This window comes from Pleurotus ostreatus, assembly GCF_014466165.1.
Source record: "Pleurotus ostreatus strain PC9 chromosome Unknown scaffold_2, whole genome shotgun sequence".
Lineage (NCBI taxonomy): Eukaryota > Fungi > Basidiomycota > Agaricomycetes > Agaricales > Pleurotaceae > Pleurotus > Pleurotus ostreatus.
The window spans coordinates 2,205,030-2,225,968 of NW_023503157.1; the positions used below are offsets into that span (position 1 = coordinate 2,205,030).

General features: G+C 50.3%; 6 protein-coding genes across 6 annotated transcripts; 3 read left to right on the top strand and 3 right to left on the bottom strand.

The window, feature by feature from the left end:
* Positions 1-8,408: 8,408 nt before the first annotated feature.
* PEX16 (Peroxisomal membrane protein pex16) lies at positions 8,409-9,781 on the top strand (the record flags this gene model as incomplete). The annotated part of the gene is made up of 6 exons (XM_036773202.1): positions 8,409-8,547; positions 8,600-8,867; positions 8,916-9,298; positions 9,350-9,539; positions 9,596-9,702; positions 9,768-9,781. 6 exons carry the CDS (start codon positions 8,409-8,411, stop codon positions 9,779-9,781), a joined length of 1,101 nt encoding a protein of 366 aa, XP_036634675.1.
* Positions 9,782-10,146: 365 nt separating this feature from the next.
* Positions 10,147-10,954, top strand: PC9H_003610 (uncharacterized protein; the record flags this gene model as incomplete). Its single annotated transcript, XM_036773203.1, has 6 exons — positions 10,147-10,260; positions 10,311-10,393; positions 10,450-10,544; positions 10,596-10,612; positions 10,672-10,705; positions 10,755-10,954. 6 exons carry the CDS (start codon positions 10,147-10,149, stop codon positions 10,952-10,954), a joined length of 543 nt encoding a protein of 180 aa, XP_036634676.1.
* Positions 10,955-11,033: 79 nt separating this feature from the next.
* On the bottom strand, positions 11,034-12,079 carry PC9H_003611 (uncharacterized protein; the record flags this gene model as incomplete). Its single annotated transcript, XM_036773204.1, has 6 exons — positions 11,034-11,143; positions 11,196-11,386; positions 11,441-11,534; positions 11,585-11,738; positions 11,787-11,959; positions 12,019-12,079. 6 exons carry the CDS (start codon positions 12,077-12,079, stop codon positions 11,034-11,036), a joined length of 783 nt encoding a protein of 260 aa, XP_036634677.1.
* Positions 12,080-12,360: 281 nt separating this feature from the next.
* Positions 12,361-16,427, top strand: PC9H_003612 (uncharacterized protein; the record flags this gene model as incomplete). The annotated part of the gene is made up of 21 exons (XM_036773205.1): positions 12,361-12,374; positions 12,429-12,488; positions 12,541-12,704; positions 12,760-12,925; positions 12,986-13,166; positions 13,220-13,266; positions 13,318-13,377; positions 13,430-13,493; positions 13,545-13,649; positions 13,700-13,842; positions 14,235-14,849; positions 14,895-15,110; positions 15,158-15,292; positions 15,339-15,386; positions 15,440-15,577; positions 15,631-15,700; positions 15,754-15,826; positions 15,882-15,963; positions 16,016-16,084; positions 16,135-16,240; positions 16,293-16,427. The coding sequence occupies 21 exons, from the start codon at positions 12,361-12,363 to the stop codon at positions 16,425-16,427; spliced, it is 2,691 nt and encodes an 896-aa protein (XP_036634678.1).
* Positions 16,428-16,853: 426 nt separating this feature from the next.
* Positions 16,854-19,291, bottom strand: PC9H_003613 (uncharacterized protein; the record flags this gene model as incomplete). The annotated part of the gene is made up of 17 exons (XM_036773206.1): positions 16,854-16,986; positions 17,041-17,085; positions 17,195-17,273; positions 17,324-17,411; positions 17,466-17,574; positions 17,630-17,973; positions 18,027-18,070; positions 18,120-18,194; positions 18,265-18,294; positions 18,344-18,407; positions 18,465-18,558; positions 18,645-18,746; positions 18,796-18,809; positions 18,862-18,888; positions 18,934-18,957; positions 19,005-19,068; positions 19,119-19,291. 17 exons carry the CDS (start codon positions 19,289-19,291, stop codon positions 16,854-16,856), a joined length of 1,509 nt encoding a protein of 502 aa, XP_036634679.1.
* A 409-nt stretch (positions 19,292-19,700) lies between these two features.
* Positions 19,701-20,823, bottom strand: PC9H_003614 (uncharacterized protein; the record flags this gene model as incomplete). Its single annotated transcript, XM_036773207.1, has 4 exons — positions 19,701-20,160; positions 20,214-20,376; positions 20,432-20,491; positions 20,541-20,823. The coding sequence occupies 4 exons, from the start codon at positions 20,821-20,823 to the stop codon at positions 19,701-19,703; spliced, it is 966 nt and encodes a 321-aa protein (XP_036634680.1).
* Positions 20,824-20,939: the final 116 nt, after the last annotated feature.

Sequence of the window (20,939 nt, forward strand, 5' to 3'; positions counted from 1 at the left end):
ATTGACCCAGGATCAGCGAGACGCGATCCTGAGGCGTCGCGCATCCGTACACGTTACGGACGACGATTCCATGGACACCGAATCCACGCCTAGAGATAAAGGCAAGGGCGTCGACCCGCGAGAGCGCGGCGAGCCCGTCTTACAGCTCGGTGGGCCCAATCCAGTCGTCAATACGTTTGACGCACCTACCGAAGAAGAAGTCGCTGAGCAACGTGCAGCATTGGAATTTTGGCAATCCAAGCCAAATCTCTCCTCTTCACCCAAAGCTGATAAAGCTAGTACCACCCCTAATGTTGTACTTAGTACTCATCCGAATGATATGACCCTGACCGAATTATTGAAGAATCTTAAGCTCATTCAAGACCGCTTCGACCGACTTGAATCTCAAGTTCAGAACAAGCCTCAAAGGCCCAATGAGTTTAAGCACACTACCTTCACGCCTGAAGTTTTATCTGAAGATGAACGCAAATATATTGAGCGCAAGGCCCGTGGCGACTTTACTCGTGGTAGCGCTATGGTAAATCCGATTCTACCAAGCTGGAGTCGTCGTGAACGTCGCCATGTGTCCCGACCGAATGAAGTAGTACCGCCGTCGTCAAACGTCGGTCGTATCTTCAATCGTGTAGCCCGCAATCGTAACCACGATTCCGACGGTGACCCTTCCTCTGATGGATCCGGTCCTGAGGATGGAGGGGGAAGTTTGCAATCTTCTCGTCGTAAAAAGAGGAAGGCGCCTTCAAAATTGAAGGCCGTCGCACCTACAGTGTTTACCGGTGAACCTAAGATTGATTTATTCAATCGATGGATGCGTGAGGGCTTGCATTATCTTGATGACGCGCGGGTCGAACAGCGAAAGGAAATTCGAGCACTTGCGCGCTATACCGAAGGCAAGGCACAGGCGTATTACCAGAATGTAATCGCTGACGACGAGTCGAACTGGACGCTTGACGAGTATTTCAAGGCCATTTATGATGCCTGTTTCCCGTCTAATTTCCGGGAGAAACAGCGCCGTAAGCTGGAACGTTTCTATCAAAGCGAACTATCAGTTAAAGAGTATGCTGCGCAAATGTACGACATGATAAACACCATCGGAGGGCTTGAGGCACGCCAGTGTGTCGTCCATTTGTTCCGTGGGCTGAATCCTGAGCTGGCAATCGCCTGCCGGCGCATGGGGTTGAACCCCGAGGACGCATCTTGGGATGAAGTTGTTGCGGAGGCTGAGAACGAAGAGATCGTTCTCTCGAGTATTCGCAAAGATGGTTCTCGGGGCGATAAACGTTCAAAGGACGCGGTGACCCAGTCGAGGTCGTCGGTAGCCCATAGCTCAAATAGTTCGTACAAACCTGGGAATAGTAACTTTCGTCAACGTTCGCGCAACTTCAAGAACAGTGATAGTAAACGCTCACCAGATCACAACAACCATCATTCGGACCAGTCATCTGGTAACATGTTACGGAACACTGCTTCTGGTAATCCTTCGAGTAGTAAAACCAATGGAACATCCGGAGGGCGTAGGGACATTTCGCCGCAGGAGCGTCAGAAGCTCCAGTCAGAGGGGAAATGTTTCCTGTGCAGACAGACTGGTCACATAGCACGAAATTGTCCAAAGGCTAACACCTTACCTGGCAAGGGAGGGAAGCCTCCTGGCGTCCGCGTGAATCATATTGATTTTGCAGAACACATAGTTGATGAGTATATCCCCGACGACGAAAACACAGCTCACATCGGATTAGCCGTGCTAGGATCACACGAATATGCGTCGCACGCTGAGTTCATAGAATCTTCGGACTTGGACGTCCCTGGCTTAGTTCTTGACGATAGCGATTCTTCGGATGAGATCTTGGAAGATATCACCGAGATCGGCACGCGGTGGAAGAAATTCCTGAGCGGGTGCTACACGCACGATTGGCTGGGTGACGCCTACGCAAACACGTATACCTGGGTGCTCGAAACAAGCCGCGACCTAGGTCTACCTGGGGATAATGGGTATCAGTATCCTTGGTCGGAACTTCGATTCTCGGTAGAAAGAAGGACACCCACGACCTATGAGGTAAACGACCGTATGCACAACATATGTGTAGAGGTATCCGCCGAGTTGTTACAGGATAACTCTTTCCAGTTTGGTCGGTGGTATGCACAGGTCCTCATGGATCGTGTAGCGCCGTTTTGGACCGGTATGCTGTGCGACGAATTCTATAATGCTAGGGTTCAGCCTACTGAATTCAACGCACGGATGCATCTCAAGCATAAACTCACTTGGGACGAAACGTTGATGGACAGCTCATTTACAGTCAGTGCCTGTGGCCGGAATAATGACTGTTGGTATATCTCGGAAGATGAGCTGGAAACCCACGCCGTGATAAGTGGACTGCTCCTGCGAAATGAGCATCTTCATCTGGCTTCATGGTACGCTAAGCACTCGGTGCCATGGGCTGTTAACCCAGATGACGGCCCATTTTTGCGTGAACCTGAATACGATACTGCCGACCTGTACCGTAATACGGAAGACCTTGCATCGGAACGTTGGGCGGATATGTTAGTAGACGACAGGTTCTATTCATTAGAGCCCTACCTCAAGGATCTCTCTTGCTTCCATGTATTCGACCTGGATGATGGCGACAGCAAGCTGCTGCACGAACTCTTCCTCTTTGGCGTCCAGATTGATCGTGACAAGCTACCTGCACTGCAACGAAACGCGTCAGTCGTCAAGGACAAGGAGCGCGCTGTACCATCGCCTGTAGTGGTCACTGTACAGATCAACGGAAAACCTGCGAAAGCATTGCTGGACTCCGGTTCCTTGGGCGACTTCATGTCGTCTACGTTGGCCGACCAGTTGGGAAGTAAGACGAAGGTCGCGCTTGCCAAGCCGATTCCACTGCAGCTCGCTGTGCAGGGGTCGCGAACGAAGATTAACTGGTCCTGTAAAGCGAACATTAGCTACCAGACAGTCGACGAGGAACGAGCTTTCGATGTCATCAACATCTCAAGCTATGACTTAATTCTGGGTACACCATTCATGTACCAGCATCGGGTATTGCTCGGCCTGAATCCTGCGCGCGTGGTGGTGGGCTCCAAAGAGAGTCTTCCAATGGATGGTCCTGGTGTATCACGATTGGCATCCATGTCAGTTGACTTCGATACTGCGGAAATAGTGCGCGCACGGCAAGAACTGCTTGAGTACGCCAAACCGCTGTGTAAAACAATGGATCAGACTGATCTACCTCCATTACGAGCTATTAACCACACCATACCTTTGATTGATGAGAAAAAGGTATATAAATGGCGACCGTCTCGTTGTCCGGAGCCGTTACTGGAGCAGTGGGTTGAGAAGCGGAATGCGTACTTAAAATCAGGACGTTGGCAAATCACGACGGCCGGGAATGCGGTTCCTATGTTGCATATTTATAAGCCGGGTACCAAATTGTTGCGGATCGTCGTTGACCTACGTGAACGTAATGCGAATACGGTAAAGATGTCTACGCCTATGCCGAATATTGAGGCGATACTGCGCCGAATTGCCGCCCATTTATTCCGTTCCAGCATGGATGGAAAGGATGCGTACGAACAGATTCGAATAGTCGCGGAACATGTTGCTCGCTCCGCAATGACGACACCTGACGGCACAATGGTCAGCTTGGTAATGCAGCAGGGTGATTGCAATGCGCCCGCGACGTACCAGGCACTAATGAATCATATATTCGCACCCTACATTGGCGTATTCATGGACGTTTATCTGGACGACATAATTATCTATTCAGACACACTCGAAAAGCACATTCAGCATGTAAAAACCGCTATTGACGTGCTTACGCGGGAGAAGCTGTACTTGTCCGAAAAGAAGCTTCACTTCCTTGAGAAGGAGTTGAAGGTCCTTGGCCATATTGTCGACGAATCGGGCATTCGTATGGACCCTCACAAGGTTGACGCCGTCGTAAACTGGAAGACGCCTACCAACCGAGACCTGCTTCGAGGGTTCCTAGGGGCAGTGGGCTATCTGGCAGACGACGTTGCGGGCGTACGAATTCCTATGGGTGTGTTAGCGAGATTAACCGGCGACAATACCCCATTTCGATGGACTGATACTCACCAGCGTTCGTTCGACGAGGTAAAGCTCCTCGTTGACCGTTTTCGTTCGCATAGTCGCCGTCCGTTATCCTACGCCCGGGACAGTGATCCTATCTGGTTGATAACGGATGGATCAGCTACGGGAGTGGCCGGCGTCGTGAGCCAGGGGAAGGAATGGCGGACGGCGCGTGTAGCGGCGTTCTTTTCAGCAAAGCTGAACCCAGCACAGCAGAATTATCCCGTGCATGAGATCGAGATGTTGGCTGGGCTCGAATCAATGCTACGCCATAGGGACATTTTGCAGGGTGTTCATTTTCGCTGGCTCACTGATCACAAGGGGTTGGTTCACTTGCTCAATCAGCCCAATCTCTCAGGGCGTCAGGCGCGTTGGTTGGAAAAGATGTCTGAATTTGATTTCACGCCGGTATATATTCCTGGAACTGAGAACGTTTTGTCAGACGCTCTCTCTCGTATATATGCAAACGACGCACCTGGCACTGAGCGTGCGGCCTCCGAATTCGTCAAATTTGACGAAGATTCTACGTGCAGTTTTCGCCGCAGAACTCCAGTCATCGTAGGCGACGAGGCGAGGCTAGAAAGTATGCCTCTGGAGGGCATTTCGTTGACCTTAAACGCTGTACGACGTGGCGGAGCCACGGAGTCGCGTGATTTTGCGAAACGAATGGTGGCCAGGAAGTTCGTTCTGCGAGGCCCTCGTGAACGAACGGAGGGCGGGAATAAAGAGGAAGTAAACCAAATAAACAACGGACCTACAACAATTAACAGTTTACTGGAAAAGGAAGGTGTCCCCGGTGCGGAATCAAATTTGGTTCCGGTAATTGGCGCCGACGAGGCACTGACCACCGTTAACTCCGAGTTAAGTCCACGCAATGTTCAACTCCCACCACCGTCTACTCAAGACAAAGAACCCTCGCCCACCGTCTCTATTGTGAACGTAGTGTCGCATCAACAGAAACGCGACCTTAACGTTGATTTCATGAACGAAATACGCAACAACTACATGAACGACACATTCATGGCATCAATTGTGAACACTCCGCGCCAATACAAGAATTTCACGTTAGAAAACGGTCTGCTCTACCTAGTTGAAGGCGGGAGACGGTTACTATGCATTCCGGATGCCATAATTGGTGGAAGGACGGCCAAAGAGATAGTCATAGACGAAGGTCACTCTTTATTAGCCCATCTGGGGCCGGAAAAGACACTAACCTACCTTCGTGAGTTTGTATGGTGGAGACACCTTTCCAGGGATGTCTATAGATTCTGCGAATCGTGTCGCACTTGCGCCCGCAGTAAACCATCAAACCACCGGCCCTATGGCCTTCTCCGTCCTCTGCCTATTCCGTCTCGCCCTTGGGATGCCATCGGCATCGACTTCGTAGGACCATTACCCAAGTCGGCAGATCGGAACGCATTTTACGATTCAATTACAGTCATTATTGACCTCTTGACTGCGATGGTACATTTAGTACCCAGCCGTACGACCTACGGCTCTGTTGACGTCGCCGAATTGATATTCGCAGAAGTATACAAGCACCACGGTCTTCCTCGACGAATCGTAAGTGACCGTGACCCATTATTCACGGCACGTTTCTGGCAGAAACTCCACGAACTCATTGGGACAAAACTAAATATGTCTAGCGCGTATCATCCGCAATCCGACGGTTCAACGGAACGCGCCAATAGAACTATCACGCAAATGATTCGCCAGTGTGTCAACGAGAATCAAAAGGATTGGGTGCGACGTTTACCGGCAATTGAATTTGCAATTAACTCTGCACGAACAGATTCGACAGGCTTCGCGCCATTCTTTCTGAATACAGGACGCATGCCTCGACCATTCCTGTGGGACACGCCCTCGTCGAGCGAATCCAAAGGTGTACGAGAGTTTGCCGAACATCTTCGCGAAGCCGTGATTACGGCTCATGATGCGGTACTGGCATCTCGCACGAAGCAAATCCGAGACGCCAATCGACATCGCCAACCATCCCCGTTTCAGATTGGTGACTTAGTCTACGTGTCCACGAAGAATATTTCGTTCCCTCAGGGGCTGGCACGTAAGCTAATTCCCAAATATATGGGACCCTACCGTATCAATCGCGCATTTGGTAATGATACTTTTCAGATTGAACTACCTAATCATCTCGTTGCGAGGGGTGTTCATCCCTCCTTTCATGCGTCTCTACTACGTGTACATATCCCCAATGATGACCGCTTGTTCCCTGGCCGTTCCCTTGAACACATCATTGCGTCTGCAACACCAGCTAGCACAGAATGGAACATTAGAGAAATATTGAGTCATTCTGGTGTAAGGCAGCATGCATTGTTTGAAATTCTTTGGCCTACTGGTGACAGGACCTGGCTACCATACCATAAGGTCAGTCATCTTGAAGCATTACGAAGATATTTCGAAACGTTGGGAATTTGCAACATTGAGGAACTCCCTAGGGGTTCAGGGACCCCCCCTAACGACCCCCAAATCGTACTTGGTTGCATAAAACCTGCCAGTGTTACGGATGATGGCTATTTAAGTGATGGGGAGATAGGATTAGACAGCAACCCTACTCACCCAAATAATCTATATTCTTCTAATCATCCTCACATCACTTCTATGTCTGCAGCAGAACTGGGAAGATTACACCCTATTCATACTGCTCTCACCCGAAACCCCGAAGGGTCATACTCCCTGAGAGACCTAGACTCCCGAGTTTGCTCCGCCGCCTATACCCGCGACGAGCTCATCAGCTTCGTGTCCGCCAATCGTCGCATTATCAGTGGCACCCTTACCAATCCTCTGTCCCTTCCTCCCCGCTACATCGGGTTCGCAACCCTGTATAACAAACAAGGCCAAATTACCACCAAGTTTAATTTGCCTCATGGGCATGCCTTCACGACTCGCATCGCAGGGCCAGGACTCCGATTTTTGGGACTCGTTGCTGCGCGACCCAGTATACCTCGTAAAGATCCCAGGAACCATTACCGATCCCAGACCTCGCATGGTCGGCGTGCTACGGTCCCGCCTAATTATGTGGGCCAGTCTAGACCAACGGTGGGCCAAAGTTCTAATGGACCTCGACACCCGGAGGCCGGAGAATTCATTTTAACGGCGGAACGACACGATGTGGTGACTAATCTACTCCTTGATATGGTAATGGGTAACAAGACTCCCACTACCAACTTTCCACCTGTGCGCGAGTCTCCCGCTGTCCGTCGTAGCGGCGCTTCCTTACGCCGTAGCTCAACACCATACGCACGTCCCAAGAAGGTTCGCCCTACCATTGTTCCTACCAATCCGGGCTCCAGCCCCAGTTCACGCGAGCAAAAGATCTCGGGTATCCCGGTGCCTGATGTCATTCCCAACGCGGACAAGCCACGCGAGACCATTCCCATCAATACTTGTCCCTCGCCGTCAGAGTCGGATATCGAGCTTGTCAATACCCCATCCTCGGCCTCGTCTGACCTTGCGACCATCAGTGAAGATGTGGACATGAACGATAGCCCAGACAAACCCAGTGCTTCCCCTACCTCCAAAGTTCCCACTGTGGAACTCGCAGACCTTTCCATCTCCAAGGACCCTGCTGCGGCCGACGGCGCCGCGTGAATCTGTTTCACAGATCCAGGAGGGCGTATGTAACAAGAATATACCCAATATGGTAAAGCCACGTTTAGCGCTGGTTAGTCACACTCCCTCATAGCCACATTCTTTAGTATAATCACTATCGTTAGTCTAACCTTAGTCCCTCCTTTCTATAGTCTATATACTCTGACAGTATCTATGGTAGTCTACTATAAAGTACGAGCCCTATGTACGTTGTAGGGCAGAGTTGCATAAACAAGGACGACTTACCCCTGTCTTTGACTTGTGTGACTTCGTGTGACGCGACACTTCCCTATCCGGTTGTCTCCCGCCACACTTGTTGACCCGGGGGTCGTATGGCTCGAGCTGACCGCGAACGGGGCTCTGCTTCAAGTAGTTCAGCGGGCCTGGTTGGGACGCTTTTGCGATTTCCTTCTTCATGGATGTGGGCGTCGAGCGCGTGCTATGTACATATGTTTGTGGATATGGGAAGGCGACGTTTGGCAGTTGTGGGCAAATAAAAAGAAGATTTGTTTGGGCCTCGTGGGGGCACTGGCGGCAAGGGCGTGCTGTATTACATAGTCATCAACGTCGTGGACAGCGACGAGGACGGCGGCGACGCCAACGCCAACAACGAGCGAGTAGTAAATTAGAGTGCCGCCGGGCTCGGTGTTCAGTTGGCCGGAATCAAGTGATTCAAATACAACTCTTTGCTCTTCCCCTCATCTTCCTCCGCCCCAGTTCAATGACATCCTCCCTTGCACACTATGAAACATTCTTGATCAACAACGTCTCGACAATCTCGACGTTGGAGTCGTCGTTGCGCTCCCTGACCTGGTTTCTCCCAGGTCGCTTCAAGGATGCGGAATTAGCTTCAGAAGCCCGTATGTCGTCCTTTCCGCTTAATGTCGCCCCATGGCCCTGATGGTTTCTTAGTTTCTGTTCTGCTCAACTCGACGAGCATGTACCACGACACCCTCCTTTCGAAGCTCGTGTACAGCGATCCCAAATACCGCCCTCTGATCCCGACTTCTCTGCATACTCGCTTTACGCGTGCTTGGTCCGACAAAAGCTCGCTGTACAAGTGGGCGGCCAGGTCTCTCGAGTTGATTCGCTTCGCCGAGCTGTTCATTGAGATGGCGCTGAAGCGGAAAGTGTCCCAGAGAAACAAGTGGAGGGGCGTCGTTTTGCTGGAGATCATCAAGTACGATTTCATGTCTCCGAAATGAACTGAGATTGACACCATATATAGAGCAGCTTTGCGCTTCATACTCATGCGGGTCTCAGGTAAACCCTTGGTATCGCCTCCCATCCCCGAGAGGGATATCGATCCAACTTCGTTGCCCTCGCCTTCATCGAATGCCTCGTCTCCCACTCTTGCACCCTCGTCTCTTGGACCATCTCCACTCACCACTCCCGAGCATCTCAAAAATAACTACATCCCTTTACCACCCCACCCGTTGTTGACCGCGCCTCCTCCACCTACGCGCTTAGACACGTCCGTCGAAGACTATTTATTGCCCAAGGCACTCACATCATCTTGTGTCAGGCCGTCTCTTTCTCTCATCCGATCCTTATCTTCCCCGAAGGACTGGTTGAGTGAATCTATCTATGTCCTTTGTCCCCTTATATATGGTCCGTTGATTCAATCGTTCTGATACTACTTACCGACTCGTGACACCTTAGCAACTCTATTGAGTTTCGACCGACGCTCGAACAGACCCTTGGTCGTAGCCCTTGCACTGGAGTTAATCGCACGAAACTTGCGCCGTGTTCCACCTCCTTCGGCGGCCCTTGAACGCTCGGAATATGCACGAAGGGACAGAGACATGCTGTGGTACCTCTTCCGCGGCTCCATTTGGGATTCATACACCCGGTGGGTTTTCTCTATATTGGTCCCATCGTAACGTACTGAATGTCGTACGTCCGCAGACCCAAGTTGGAAGCTCTGGCTGACAGGACTGCACATACCCCCATCTTGGGATTGCTGAGTGCCTTTGTGAAGGATTGGATACCATTGATTAACGAGTATCATTATTGTAAGAAGCCCAGCCTTTCCCTGTCGTTTCGCCGTCACTGACCATGTTGTCCCTTCGTGATACAGATACGGCACCCTAGTCATGTCATTCTCCTGTTGCATGTCGGGTTGTAACACATCTATGTATAGTACTGCTTTCCATGCATATTTAGGTGTTGCAGTTTGCTTTGCGCTGCGCATTGGCTAAACCAGTGGGATAGTAACGACAAGGTCCAATCAACTTCAAGGTGGGAGGTGCGTACGCATGGGCATGTGACAGATGATTAACACATTCTCCAGTGTTTCGAAGTTAACAATGAGCCCGCTAACCCAAAAGATAATGCCCATAGGATGTAATCAGCTTCCATCAAAGTTGTTACTTCAATTGGAAATATGACTATCTGGTTTCCGCCTCGTTTAAAGCCGAGTTGGGACTGTGGCAGTCGTAAATCCACTCCACCACCCGATGTCACCAGTGCTTCATAACCCTCAACCATTGGAATCAGTCCGCCGCGTGGTCGTTGGCCACGATGAGAGGGGCAATGCCGTAGTTCAGAGCAATGAGCTCATGTACAATGAAGTATGTTGTATGTTCATTGGTCTGGCATCTGAACGAATGTGTCCCGTTAGGATATGGCCATTGTACCGGGCGCCAAGTCGTCCGCTATCTGGGTTACGACAGACGGCCTTCCGACAAATGACACCAACAGCATGTGGGTGGTACTTCTACTGCTTCGCTGCTCACGCCTAAACTTATTCGCCAACCAAGGGAGGACGGTGCCACTCGTGTGATTGAGCCAAGTGAAAACTATGGGCTGGTTCCTCCAAGAGGGACCAACGTCCGATCTACTGACCTTGCGCCAGGTTAGGTCGTTATGTATTCATTGCTGTCCTCGCACTCATGGCTGTCTTCAGGCGCTATCACTCCGATGGTTGGTGTCGCTTGTCTCGTCGTATAATTTACTGTGCCTAAGCCCCGCAACAATTCTAGCATCGTACTTCGTCGGTGGACTACAACATACTTGGTGAGCACACTTCTGCTAGACCTAAATGGCTCTCATTCCAGGCCCTTAGTGGAGGGAGAAATTGTGCTCATAACAGAAGACGGGGCGGAGACCCATCTCAGGAACCCAGGCGACACTGTAGTCCAGAAAGGAACCATGCATGCCTGGCGGAATCCTGGTGCATCGTGGGCCCGATGGGTCAGTGTGCTGATATCTGCGGAGCCCGCTGTTGTCAACGGTCGGGTTCTTCACCCTGAATTTCACCAATGATATTTCCGGACCGTCCGGCCCACAATGATGTTCCCCCGCTCGGGTACGATGTTTGATGAATAATGTAACGAATAATATGCTACTGGAGATTGACAAACAAGCCCCCGTCTACTAGCAAGGACGCTCCCGTGACGTACCTGGCGAGGTCGCTCGCCAGGAAGACCACCGGCCCCGCGATGTCACTGGGTGCTGCAATATTCTGTTGCTTTGATAAATCTCTCCGCACATGGGAATCACTTACTGCCAAGTCGACCCAGAGCTGTTCGCTTTATCATTGATTCCCGCTTGTCAGTGTCAGCCAGGTCTTCTTTATTGATATCGGTCGCGATTGTTCCAGGAAGTATTGCGTTCGCCCGGATACCATACTTGCCGAGGGCAACGGCACAGCTCTGCATCAAGGACAGAATACCGGCCTTGGTAGGCGTATAATGGCTATCAGATAACGGTGAGTTACCGAGCAGAGTTCATATGGAAAGTCAAGCTAACCACTGTAGTTCGCCGCCCACAAGAGCCGATATCGACGATATCCCAATTATGGATCCTCCTTGTGGTACTTGGGTCTTCATCTGGTTGGCAACAGCTAAACGCGCTTAGGAATCAACGAACGGGGGTACATCGCGAGGACGTTACCTTGTACAATGTAAAAGGAGCCGTCTAGGTTTACTTTTCGAGTAATTTCCCAGGTTTCCAGCGGCATAGTCAGGAATTCAGCGAATGGACATATTCCAGCGTTGCTGACAAGGACATCGATACGTCCAAACGCAGCTACTGCGGCATCCACAATCTGGAATGAAGACGTAAGTGATCAATGCCGTGAAGTAGATCCCCCCACCTTTTTAGAAGTCAAGGGGTCTGCGATGTCTCCTGGTACAGATGTAACTTGGGTGTTGCTGAAGCCTTTGATTTCCGTTTCCAAGGTCTGAACCTCTTCCTTTGTCACAGCGTCGCCGTAGTAGTGTAGCACGAGGCCATGTGCACTTTGCCTGGCAAACTCCAGAGCACAACCTAGGTGCTGCCTGAGTGTCGTGTATTTTGTAGTTGGTCATGTTGTGCGTTGTGCTCACCTCTTCCTATCCCCCTAGAAGCACCGGTAATGACGACGATCTTGTTGCTAGCCAGAGACATAACGATGGGCAGTTAGTAAGTCTTGTTTCTTCCTCGTCTTTCTAAATAATACCCATGACTTCCTAGACGTATTATCATAGGGTGTTGGCGGGAGCGCGGACCGGCTCTGTGATATTTCCCACCGAGTAGTCACAGGGACACCTGGACAGACAGGTCCGGATGGTCTGTCCGGTCGTATCTTGCACTGGCAAGGTAGCTGCAGTGCGGTATAAGATGTAGCGGCTCCCACAGCGAAGCCCTATAACCACTCTACACACGCCTCACACTCTGAATCATCGATAATGTCTGCCAAAATGTAAGTTCGACGATGTCACCCCGACTACTGAATGAAGTCATAAACGTCATCTAGCTATTACGACACAGACGCAGACCTAGGTCTTCTCAACGGAAAGACAATAGTATTCCTTGGGTGCGTACATACATGGTTGGACATGCTTCTCACATTCACCTGTACCCTACAGCTTTGGCAACCAGGGTGCAGCGCAGGCGCAGAACCTGAGGGATAGTGGTATACCAAACGACAAGATCTTGATTGCCAACCGCGAAGACGCCTACGCAGAAGATGCCAAGTCGAAGGGCTTCACTGTCGAGCACGACTTTGCGAAAGCTGCTTCCGTCGCCGATGGTAAGATACCTCGTATCCTACTGTGCCCTCTGATTACTGACTTCCATTTGTGTAGTGTTGTTCCTTCTTATCCCTGATCAAGTTCAGCCGCGCGTTTACAACGGCCAAGTAGCGCCTACACTGAAAGCGAATGCCACCATCGTTGTTGCCAGTGGCTACAACGTCTTTTACCAGCTCCTCGAATTCAAACCGACGCAAGATGTCGTTATGGTTGCACCCAGGTATTTGAGCCTCTCTCTGTGTGAATAGATAGAATTTTCAGCGCTAACGTGTGCTTGTAGGATGATTGGCTCTTCCGTTCGTTCATTGTACGAAAAAGGCAAGGGATTTCCCTGTTTCGTATCGGTAGAGCAAGATGGTACGGGTAGCGGACTGGCCACTGCCCTAGCCTTGTCTAAGGCCATTGGCGCCACCAAGGCTGGTGCCATTGCATCCTCTGTCAGGGAGGAAACGGCGATGGACGTGAGTTTTGAGCGTATCTCTTGTGTGTCCTGACTGAACGTTGCTTTCTTTAGTTGTTCGCAGAGCAAGCATTGTGGCCCCAGATAATCATGCTATTCCGGTATGTCCGACGGCTGCTTTGATTTAAGGATGAGCAATGACAGTTATCCAGTGAGGCTTTCAGTGTTCTCAAAGAAGCCGGTTGCTCTGATGAGGCTCTGTGTTATGAAATGTACGGAAAAATCATCGCGTCCGACTTATCTATGCTTTACCTGGGCTTCTAGGTGGATGTCTAAAGAACCAGCCGAGATCTTTGAGCGAGCTGCAGAAGAAGGGTTTATCAAACAGGTAAATCAGATGCCTTTCGCCCTGACATCACCGATTAAATAGCTATCTCAGCTGAAGCACCATTCGTCCGTCTCGCAATTCGGGCAGCTCAGTGGTGCCCTTGCACTCGACGGTAAAGACGCTAGGGAGCACTTCAAGAACATTCTGTATAACCAAGTGAGAAGCTTCTCGGGGTCCTGACAGTACCGTTGACAATCTACTTACAGGTACTGAACGGGAAGTTTTGTAAGGAGTTCTCGAAGATTGAAGCCGATCTTGAGAAAGAAGGGGCTGAGAATCCATTGAATGAGCTCTACCGCAAGTCCGAGGAATCTGAACTCGGTCAGGCAGAGAAACGGGTTCGTCAAAGGTTGGCAGGCCTCTTGTAGACATATAGATCGATATTGTTATATTAGACCTTGTACGAAGGAAATTTCCGACATGATTTGAATTCGAATTCTGTTTAGCTGCGAAGGCGCTTGTATCGGCGCTTAAATCCAAAAAGATGATTACGGCAGCGCACAGCCGCAGTTCCCCTTGAGTCTTACCGCCTCACTCTCCATAGTGTGTAACCAAGATGTCCTCACCTCATGCAAAAACGGAGTCGGTCAAGTCTCCAGCACATAGATCGTAGGCATCTTCACAACGAATCACAGTTCTCAGTATTGAAACTCATTCTTTGCGTTCTTTTTCTTTCCTCAGATCGCGTGATCATTCCACAGACACTCTACGTACCCGAAGGTCACATCGCTCCGTGTCAAGGGACAAGTCGGGCAGAGACAGACGGAGAGATAGAGTCGATCCTGAAGAAAGACGCAAACGCAGTCGCAGTCGCGACAAATATCGTGATAGGTCGAGGGACAAGTCACACAGAGATAGAGACAGGGAAAGAGACAGAGACAGGGATAGAGATAGAGACAGGCGAAGAGAGAGAGACGTAGACCGCGACCGCCCCCGTGAAAGAGAAAGAGATGGTCGTAGGGACAGAGACAGGGACCGCGCTAGGGAAGACCGCGACCGGCGACGCAAGCGGGGCGACGAAGTCGACGGCTTTGATGATAATAAGGAGTTCGACGAAAGGACCAGCAAGCGTCTGAAATCTGACGACGGAGACGTGAAAATGGACGACGTTCCTCCACCACCTCCACCAGTAGGTGGACCTCCTCCAGAACCAAGCGGTAGCCCTCGGCCCAGATCCCCAGACCACGATCGCCGAACCCGCTCTCGTGATCACGAGCGCAACGGCGGTGATAGGCGGCGTCGCGATGACTTCGAGGACTCTCCTCGCTACGGACGGAACAGACGTCGGGACGACGAGTTCCATTCTCCTCCTCCTCGCAGGGGTTCAATGCGAAAGAGTTCGCCACCTCCGTTCAAGTGCGTTTCTTTTCTTTACCTCGGATGACACTGATGACATTTCAGAAGACCTTCGCCAACTTACGAGCCTCCTCCTCAGGAGGACTACAATCCTGATGAACCGAAAGAAGACGATTCAGAAGCTCGGTCTGTGTTCGTTTCACAGCTTGCTGCCCGCCTTACTGCCCGTGACCTGGGCTACTTTTTCGAAGACAAACTTGGAGAAGGAACTGTCATGGATGCTCGCATTGTTACTGACCGGCTCTCTCGGCGGTCCAAAGGGTACGTCTCAACATACTCTGTTGTTTCCCACACTAATTCCCGTTTAGCATCGGTTATGTTGAATTCCGTACTATCGAGTTAGTAGAGAAAGCCCTTTCTCTTTCAGGTACTGTCGTTATGGGATTGCCCATCATGGTACAGCTCACTGAAGCGGAGAGAAACCGACTTCATCCTGGAGATGGGTAAGTCACCTTGTTTCTGCCAACCCATGTCCTAATGTTTTCCCAGAAATCTCAATCTGCCTCCTGGCGTCAGCGCACCGCACGGTGCAATGCAGTGAGAAGTTTCCTTGTCTAATGTCCCACAAGCTAACCTATTTCCGCCTTTAGACTTTATGTTGGCTCGCTGCACTTCAATCTCACCGAATCAGACATTAAGCAGGTTTTCGAACCCTTTGGTGAATTAGAGTTTGTCGACCTTCACAGAGACCCAATGACAGGGCGAAGCAAAGGATACGCATTCGTCCAGTAAGCCTATGTTCTTCCGCTTTCTCTCGTAGCGACCAACTAATTTACTCTAGGTACAAACGTGCGGAAGATGCCAAAATGGCGTTGGAACAAATGGAAGGTTTCGAACTGGCTGGGCGTACAGTAAGTACTTTTCTTCAAAGCTGGAACTGGTTGCTTGTGCTTACATACCGCAGCTTCGTGTCAACACTGTTCATGAGAAAGGCACTGCTAAATATACGCAACAAGATACACTAGAGGAATCCGGCGGTATGGTTCCTCTTCTTCATTGGGCCCGTTCCTATTCTGAATTTGTGCATCCCAGGTAACTTGAATGCAGCGTCCCGCCAGGCACTAATGCAGAAACTTGCTAGGATTGAGCCCGCCCCCGTTGCTCCTACAGTCGTGTAAGCTCACGACCTGTCTCGATCCCATCCGTCGCTAAACTCATGAGGACAGTAAACCCAATATTCCTCAAGCAATGCAGTCGAAGTCCGTCCTCCTAAAGAACATGTTCGATCCCGAAGAGTCAGTGCATTTCCCTCGGCGATGCTTACCTATACTCAATCTTGTCGCAGAGAAACTGAACGCGACTGGGACAAGGACTTGGCGGAGGACGTCAAAGGTGAATGCGAGGAGAAATACGGCAAGGTCGAAGCTATTAAAGTTGAGAAGGAGACCCAGGTTAGTGGGCGCCTTCCCCATTATTCGATAGTCAGCTAAGCCATCACCAAAGGGCGAAATCTACGTCAAGTTCGACTCTATAGATTCGGCCAAAAATGCTATTCAAGGTCTAAACGGCCGCTGGTTTGGCGGCAAGCAAGTTTCCGCTACCTTCATATCGGACGCCATCATGCAAGCTCATCAGTAAACTTGGGATATATTATTCGTTAGGTTGCACACTTTAAAAATACTTTTGTCCGTTGTCTAACTGTCAATACAGGTCACTCAAGCCGATAAAAGATTCATATTTGACGGTTTACCTCTTTTTTTTCCTATTTGACTCTCAAATTCCATGTGAAAATATAGGTACCATATGCACAGTGCGATTGTTTGCAACCAGGCAGGTTAACGCTGATGTTTCTGAATGACTTCGTTACTAGATTATCACCGAATGAATCTTATTGCGTCGACGGTCCGTCTGAGTCACTTACATCGGCGAAGGTTGTACGACCTCTGTATTGACCAGTCTAGGAGTAATCTCATATCCTAGGTTGCTGGGTGATGATCCAAGTCGACAACACCAATATAGTACGTGCTACGGACCTATCCTACTCACTGTGCACAGTGCTTAGGCCTAGTACATGTATCGGAAACTAGGAGAGCTTGGACCCTCTTTCAGGATGCTCGTGTCCACATCTGCTGCTGTTATGTTGATGCCTTGGACGTGATTACGACGGCGATTTTCCCAACGCATATAAGCACCAACTCTGTCAAACGGTGCTCCTGGTCAGTATCTTGTTTAAAGTTCGCCCGTTACTTACGACAAGACGAGAATCAGACAAAGCCCTCCAAAGGCAGCTAATGACCTTGTCAATATATCAACCGCCAGGCTAACTCTCTCACTGACCTGATGTCGCAAGAGCTGAATATTGTTTTAGGATAACCTCATTGTGTGATCGAATTGAAAAACATAACATACCGGGAATATATCTAGGTTCGTCTTGAGCCCTGAAGACGTTCGTGGATATCAAGCCCGCGGAATTCGCGATCGCAACTACAATCCAAAGGTCAAGGACGATAGGTTCTTTGACCTTCGCTACTGACCCATAATGGCTGCTACGACGGCTCTCCTGGATTCGCCAGCCGTGTTGTTGGAATACCACGTTGCGACCAAGACGGATGGCGCGAACGCCTTGCAATTACCTTCAGCACAGATCCAACACGCAACTTATATATGGATACTCACCCCCATCGTCAAGAGGAACGTCGCAAAATACGCAACTTGTCGGTGCTCTAATGGATTGATTGCGCCAAGGATGATGAACCCCAGGATGCCCACCACCAACGGAATACAGCTGTAGAGCAAAATTAATAACTTTCTCAGAGCAATAATGCAGTGACCTTACTTACATATGAATTGATCTTTCCCTGAAGTAGTCGGACGAGAACGTAAGGAGCAACAGTGCGACGGTGCCAGCCACGTTTGGTGCCACAGTCAGAAGGTTTGTCTTGACGGTAGAATACCCTAAGCTAGCCACGATTTGCGGAAGGAAGTTGTTGACGCTGGCTAACGGGACACCGAAAGATAGGTTTATCAGTGCCCAAATCCAGTACATGGGATCCTTGAAAGCAGCAAAGGCGTGACTGATGTCAAGACGCTCGTCAACCTCTGCAGAGGAGTCCTTCAAGACACGAGCCCGAGCCAACGACCTCTCTCTTTCGTTTAATGATCTCCATGTAGTGGGAGAGCGGGGCTACTCCAAGCAATCAATCAGGTAACTCGAAAGCAGCTTTCATGGAATCTCACCAGCCAAAAGTAAGCAAATATCGCAAACAGCACGCTTCCTCCACCTACATAGATTATAAGTATCAGACGGCCACTCGGGATATATAGAGAGACCTTCAATCCAGAACAGATACTGCCACCCGTGGTGCTTGGAATCATGGATGTGAAAGACGCCGAAGGCAATCAAACCTGATGCAAAGTCGATCAGGGGTTCCTCAGGGGAAAGGAAAGACGGAGGAAGGAAAGACGTTGTCCTCACCGGAGAACGCGCCAGCGATAGACGCAGCAGCTGGGAATGATCTTTAGAGTCACCTTTATTTCACATTGGAGGGACGCACCGTAGAATATACCAAGCCTAGAGGCAAGCTCGTTCCGTTTGTAGAAGGTGGACAGATAATACACCTAGTTCATGGTCATGCTTAATTTTGGAGAATGAAGAAGCGTTTTGCTACTACTAACCACTCCCGGAAGCATCGCAGATTCGAAAATACCAAGGAAGAACCGGATGGTAAAGATTTCTCCAAAGTTTGTAGCAACTGCTGCTAATATTGACCTGATATTGGCGTTAAAATATGTTCACCGAGGATTGAAATGAGGAAGAGTACATGGTGCCCTATTCTACCGTGAGTTTCGATCCACTTCTTACGATAATGGAGAACACTCACAAAGCCGACCATCATCATTGGCAGCACTCGCGCGGCGGAGAATTTCTTGACGACCAGACTAATAGGTGTACCGAACCTGCGCAAAGGATCGTTAGGTATATTCAATTCGCTGATGCACAACTTACAAGCAGAAAGGGACCTGTATTGGGCATGTCAGCTGCATCGGTTTGTTAGGAGGAAGCTGTGCTCACGTAGAAAACCATCACTAGTAGGTAGTACTTGTGCAAGTTAGCGGGGGTATCTTCGCACATGAACATTTTTACCTGGTTCCCCGTGAGGTGAATATCCTACTTGTATGTTAGTATGGAGTACTAAGTTCAGACATTACTATTACTTTGTCCCACCCGTCTGTTTTCGCGTTGCCAACGTTTCCCTTGTCAAGGGCATTGCATAGATACCTGAGTAGATTTTAGTAATGTTCTGCTCAGTTTATGTAGGTTACACAGACATAAACGCGAGCGGAGGCAGCAATCTGGTGTCAAACTTCCATAGCAAGCGCCGTTCTTCGTCTCGTGGGACCTCCCGAAGCTCATCGGTGGGGGCAATGGATATTCCGCTCGCAGCGTCTTCAGACTTGATTGCTTCCTTCACTAGATCGTCGGAAGGCTGATTCGTAGACATGACTGCTCTGTCGCAAATCGGTCACACGGCAAGCTGAGAATGCATTGAGTCATCCTCAGTATTTATGAGGAGCACGGAACGAGTTTCTGATAGGGAAGAAGCTTGTTATCCCCAGTGGATGGGCGCGTCCATGCGGTGGCGCGATATCGGTTCCATAACTCACTTCGAATAGGTCAGGAGTCTCATGCCGGTATATTCTACCCTATAGCCCAAGGGAGCTGGGAGGGAATTGGGATACATGGCTGAAACTAGGCGAACGCCTCTCTCAATGCGTCTATAGCATCTGACACGAGCTGACGACCGACCGCCAGCACACTACACAGGGGAGAGGAACATCAACCCATGAACGAGTGAAGTACGTTAGGAAGCTTACCCTGTGACCCACACGGCACGGCACGATGAAATAATTTTAGTCGGGATGCATCACCAGACACAAACGACAAGAATGCGTACCGTCCATAGCCATGATGGGATGCGGTGCTGCCGGATAACATTTTACTTCGACGCTCACACCATTCTTCTTCAGCTTCTCGCCGTAAGCGATGCCTTCGTCCCTCAGGACGTCAAGTTCCGCAACCCCAATCCATGCCTTTGGTGTTTTACTTATCAAATCATCCGGAGCAAACAATGGAGAGCTTTCCCAGTTGGTCCAATCTGCTTCATTAGGAAGGTAGTTTCGCCTGAACCACATCATGCGTCCGGGGGATAGCCATGGGGTATTCTCGTTTTCGAGCCACGACTGGTGAGGGCTGCCCGTGGTAGAAGCTGTGTTATCCGTCACCGGAACGATCAACAATTGCAAGAGGATTGGAATGGGCGTTGGCAGTTGTGTAGCCTTTAGTGCAGCGATGGCAGCGAGGTTGCCACCACTTGTGATAAATCGGGTCAGCAGACAGTAGAGTAAGTAGACAGTGAAAATAACCTCGACGATCCGCCGATAGCAACGCGACTCGTGGAGATATTCAAGATGGAGGCACCCGCACCGACGATCCACTGGAGGGCTTCAAATGCGTCTTCTACTGCAGCAGGGAAGGGATTCTCTGGCGCAAGCCGGTAATCAACCGAGACCACTACACAATTTGCGCCTGTCGTTGATGGACTAAGTAGCGTATGCTATTCAAGCCGATGATCCCCACTCACGGATGCAGGCATTCGTCGCAAACGGTGTTTCACTAGCAATGTTTCCGAGAGTCCACCCACCTGCCAAGGAGGGGTAATGTCAACATCGACGCATACGAGTTAGCGTAACTCAAGGACGTGCCTCCATGGAAATACAATAAAACTGGCCATCCATCTGAAGGCGCATCACCAGGCGGAGTGAACACCCGTACCTTGCAGTGGCTCAGATCGTAATCCTTGGTCGATCCCACCTGCAGGGGTTCCGATGCCCCTGGTACAGCCGGACCAGAACGAATCGACGGATGCCATGGCAATGTATGGGGCGGGACAATGTTGATGACGTGCTCATTATGGAACTCAACGTACGCAGGGTCCAAGCGGGGTACCACAGCGGGATGAAGTGGTTGCGCCATGTTGGAGGTGTAGACAAGAAAGTGTAATAAGAGAGAATGCTGGATAGCTGATCGCGGAACGGCCGGTCCGATGGGAGATAACACACATCAGCAAGGCCCGGGTGCGCCTGAGCCTT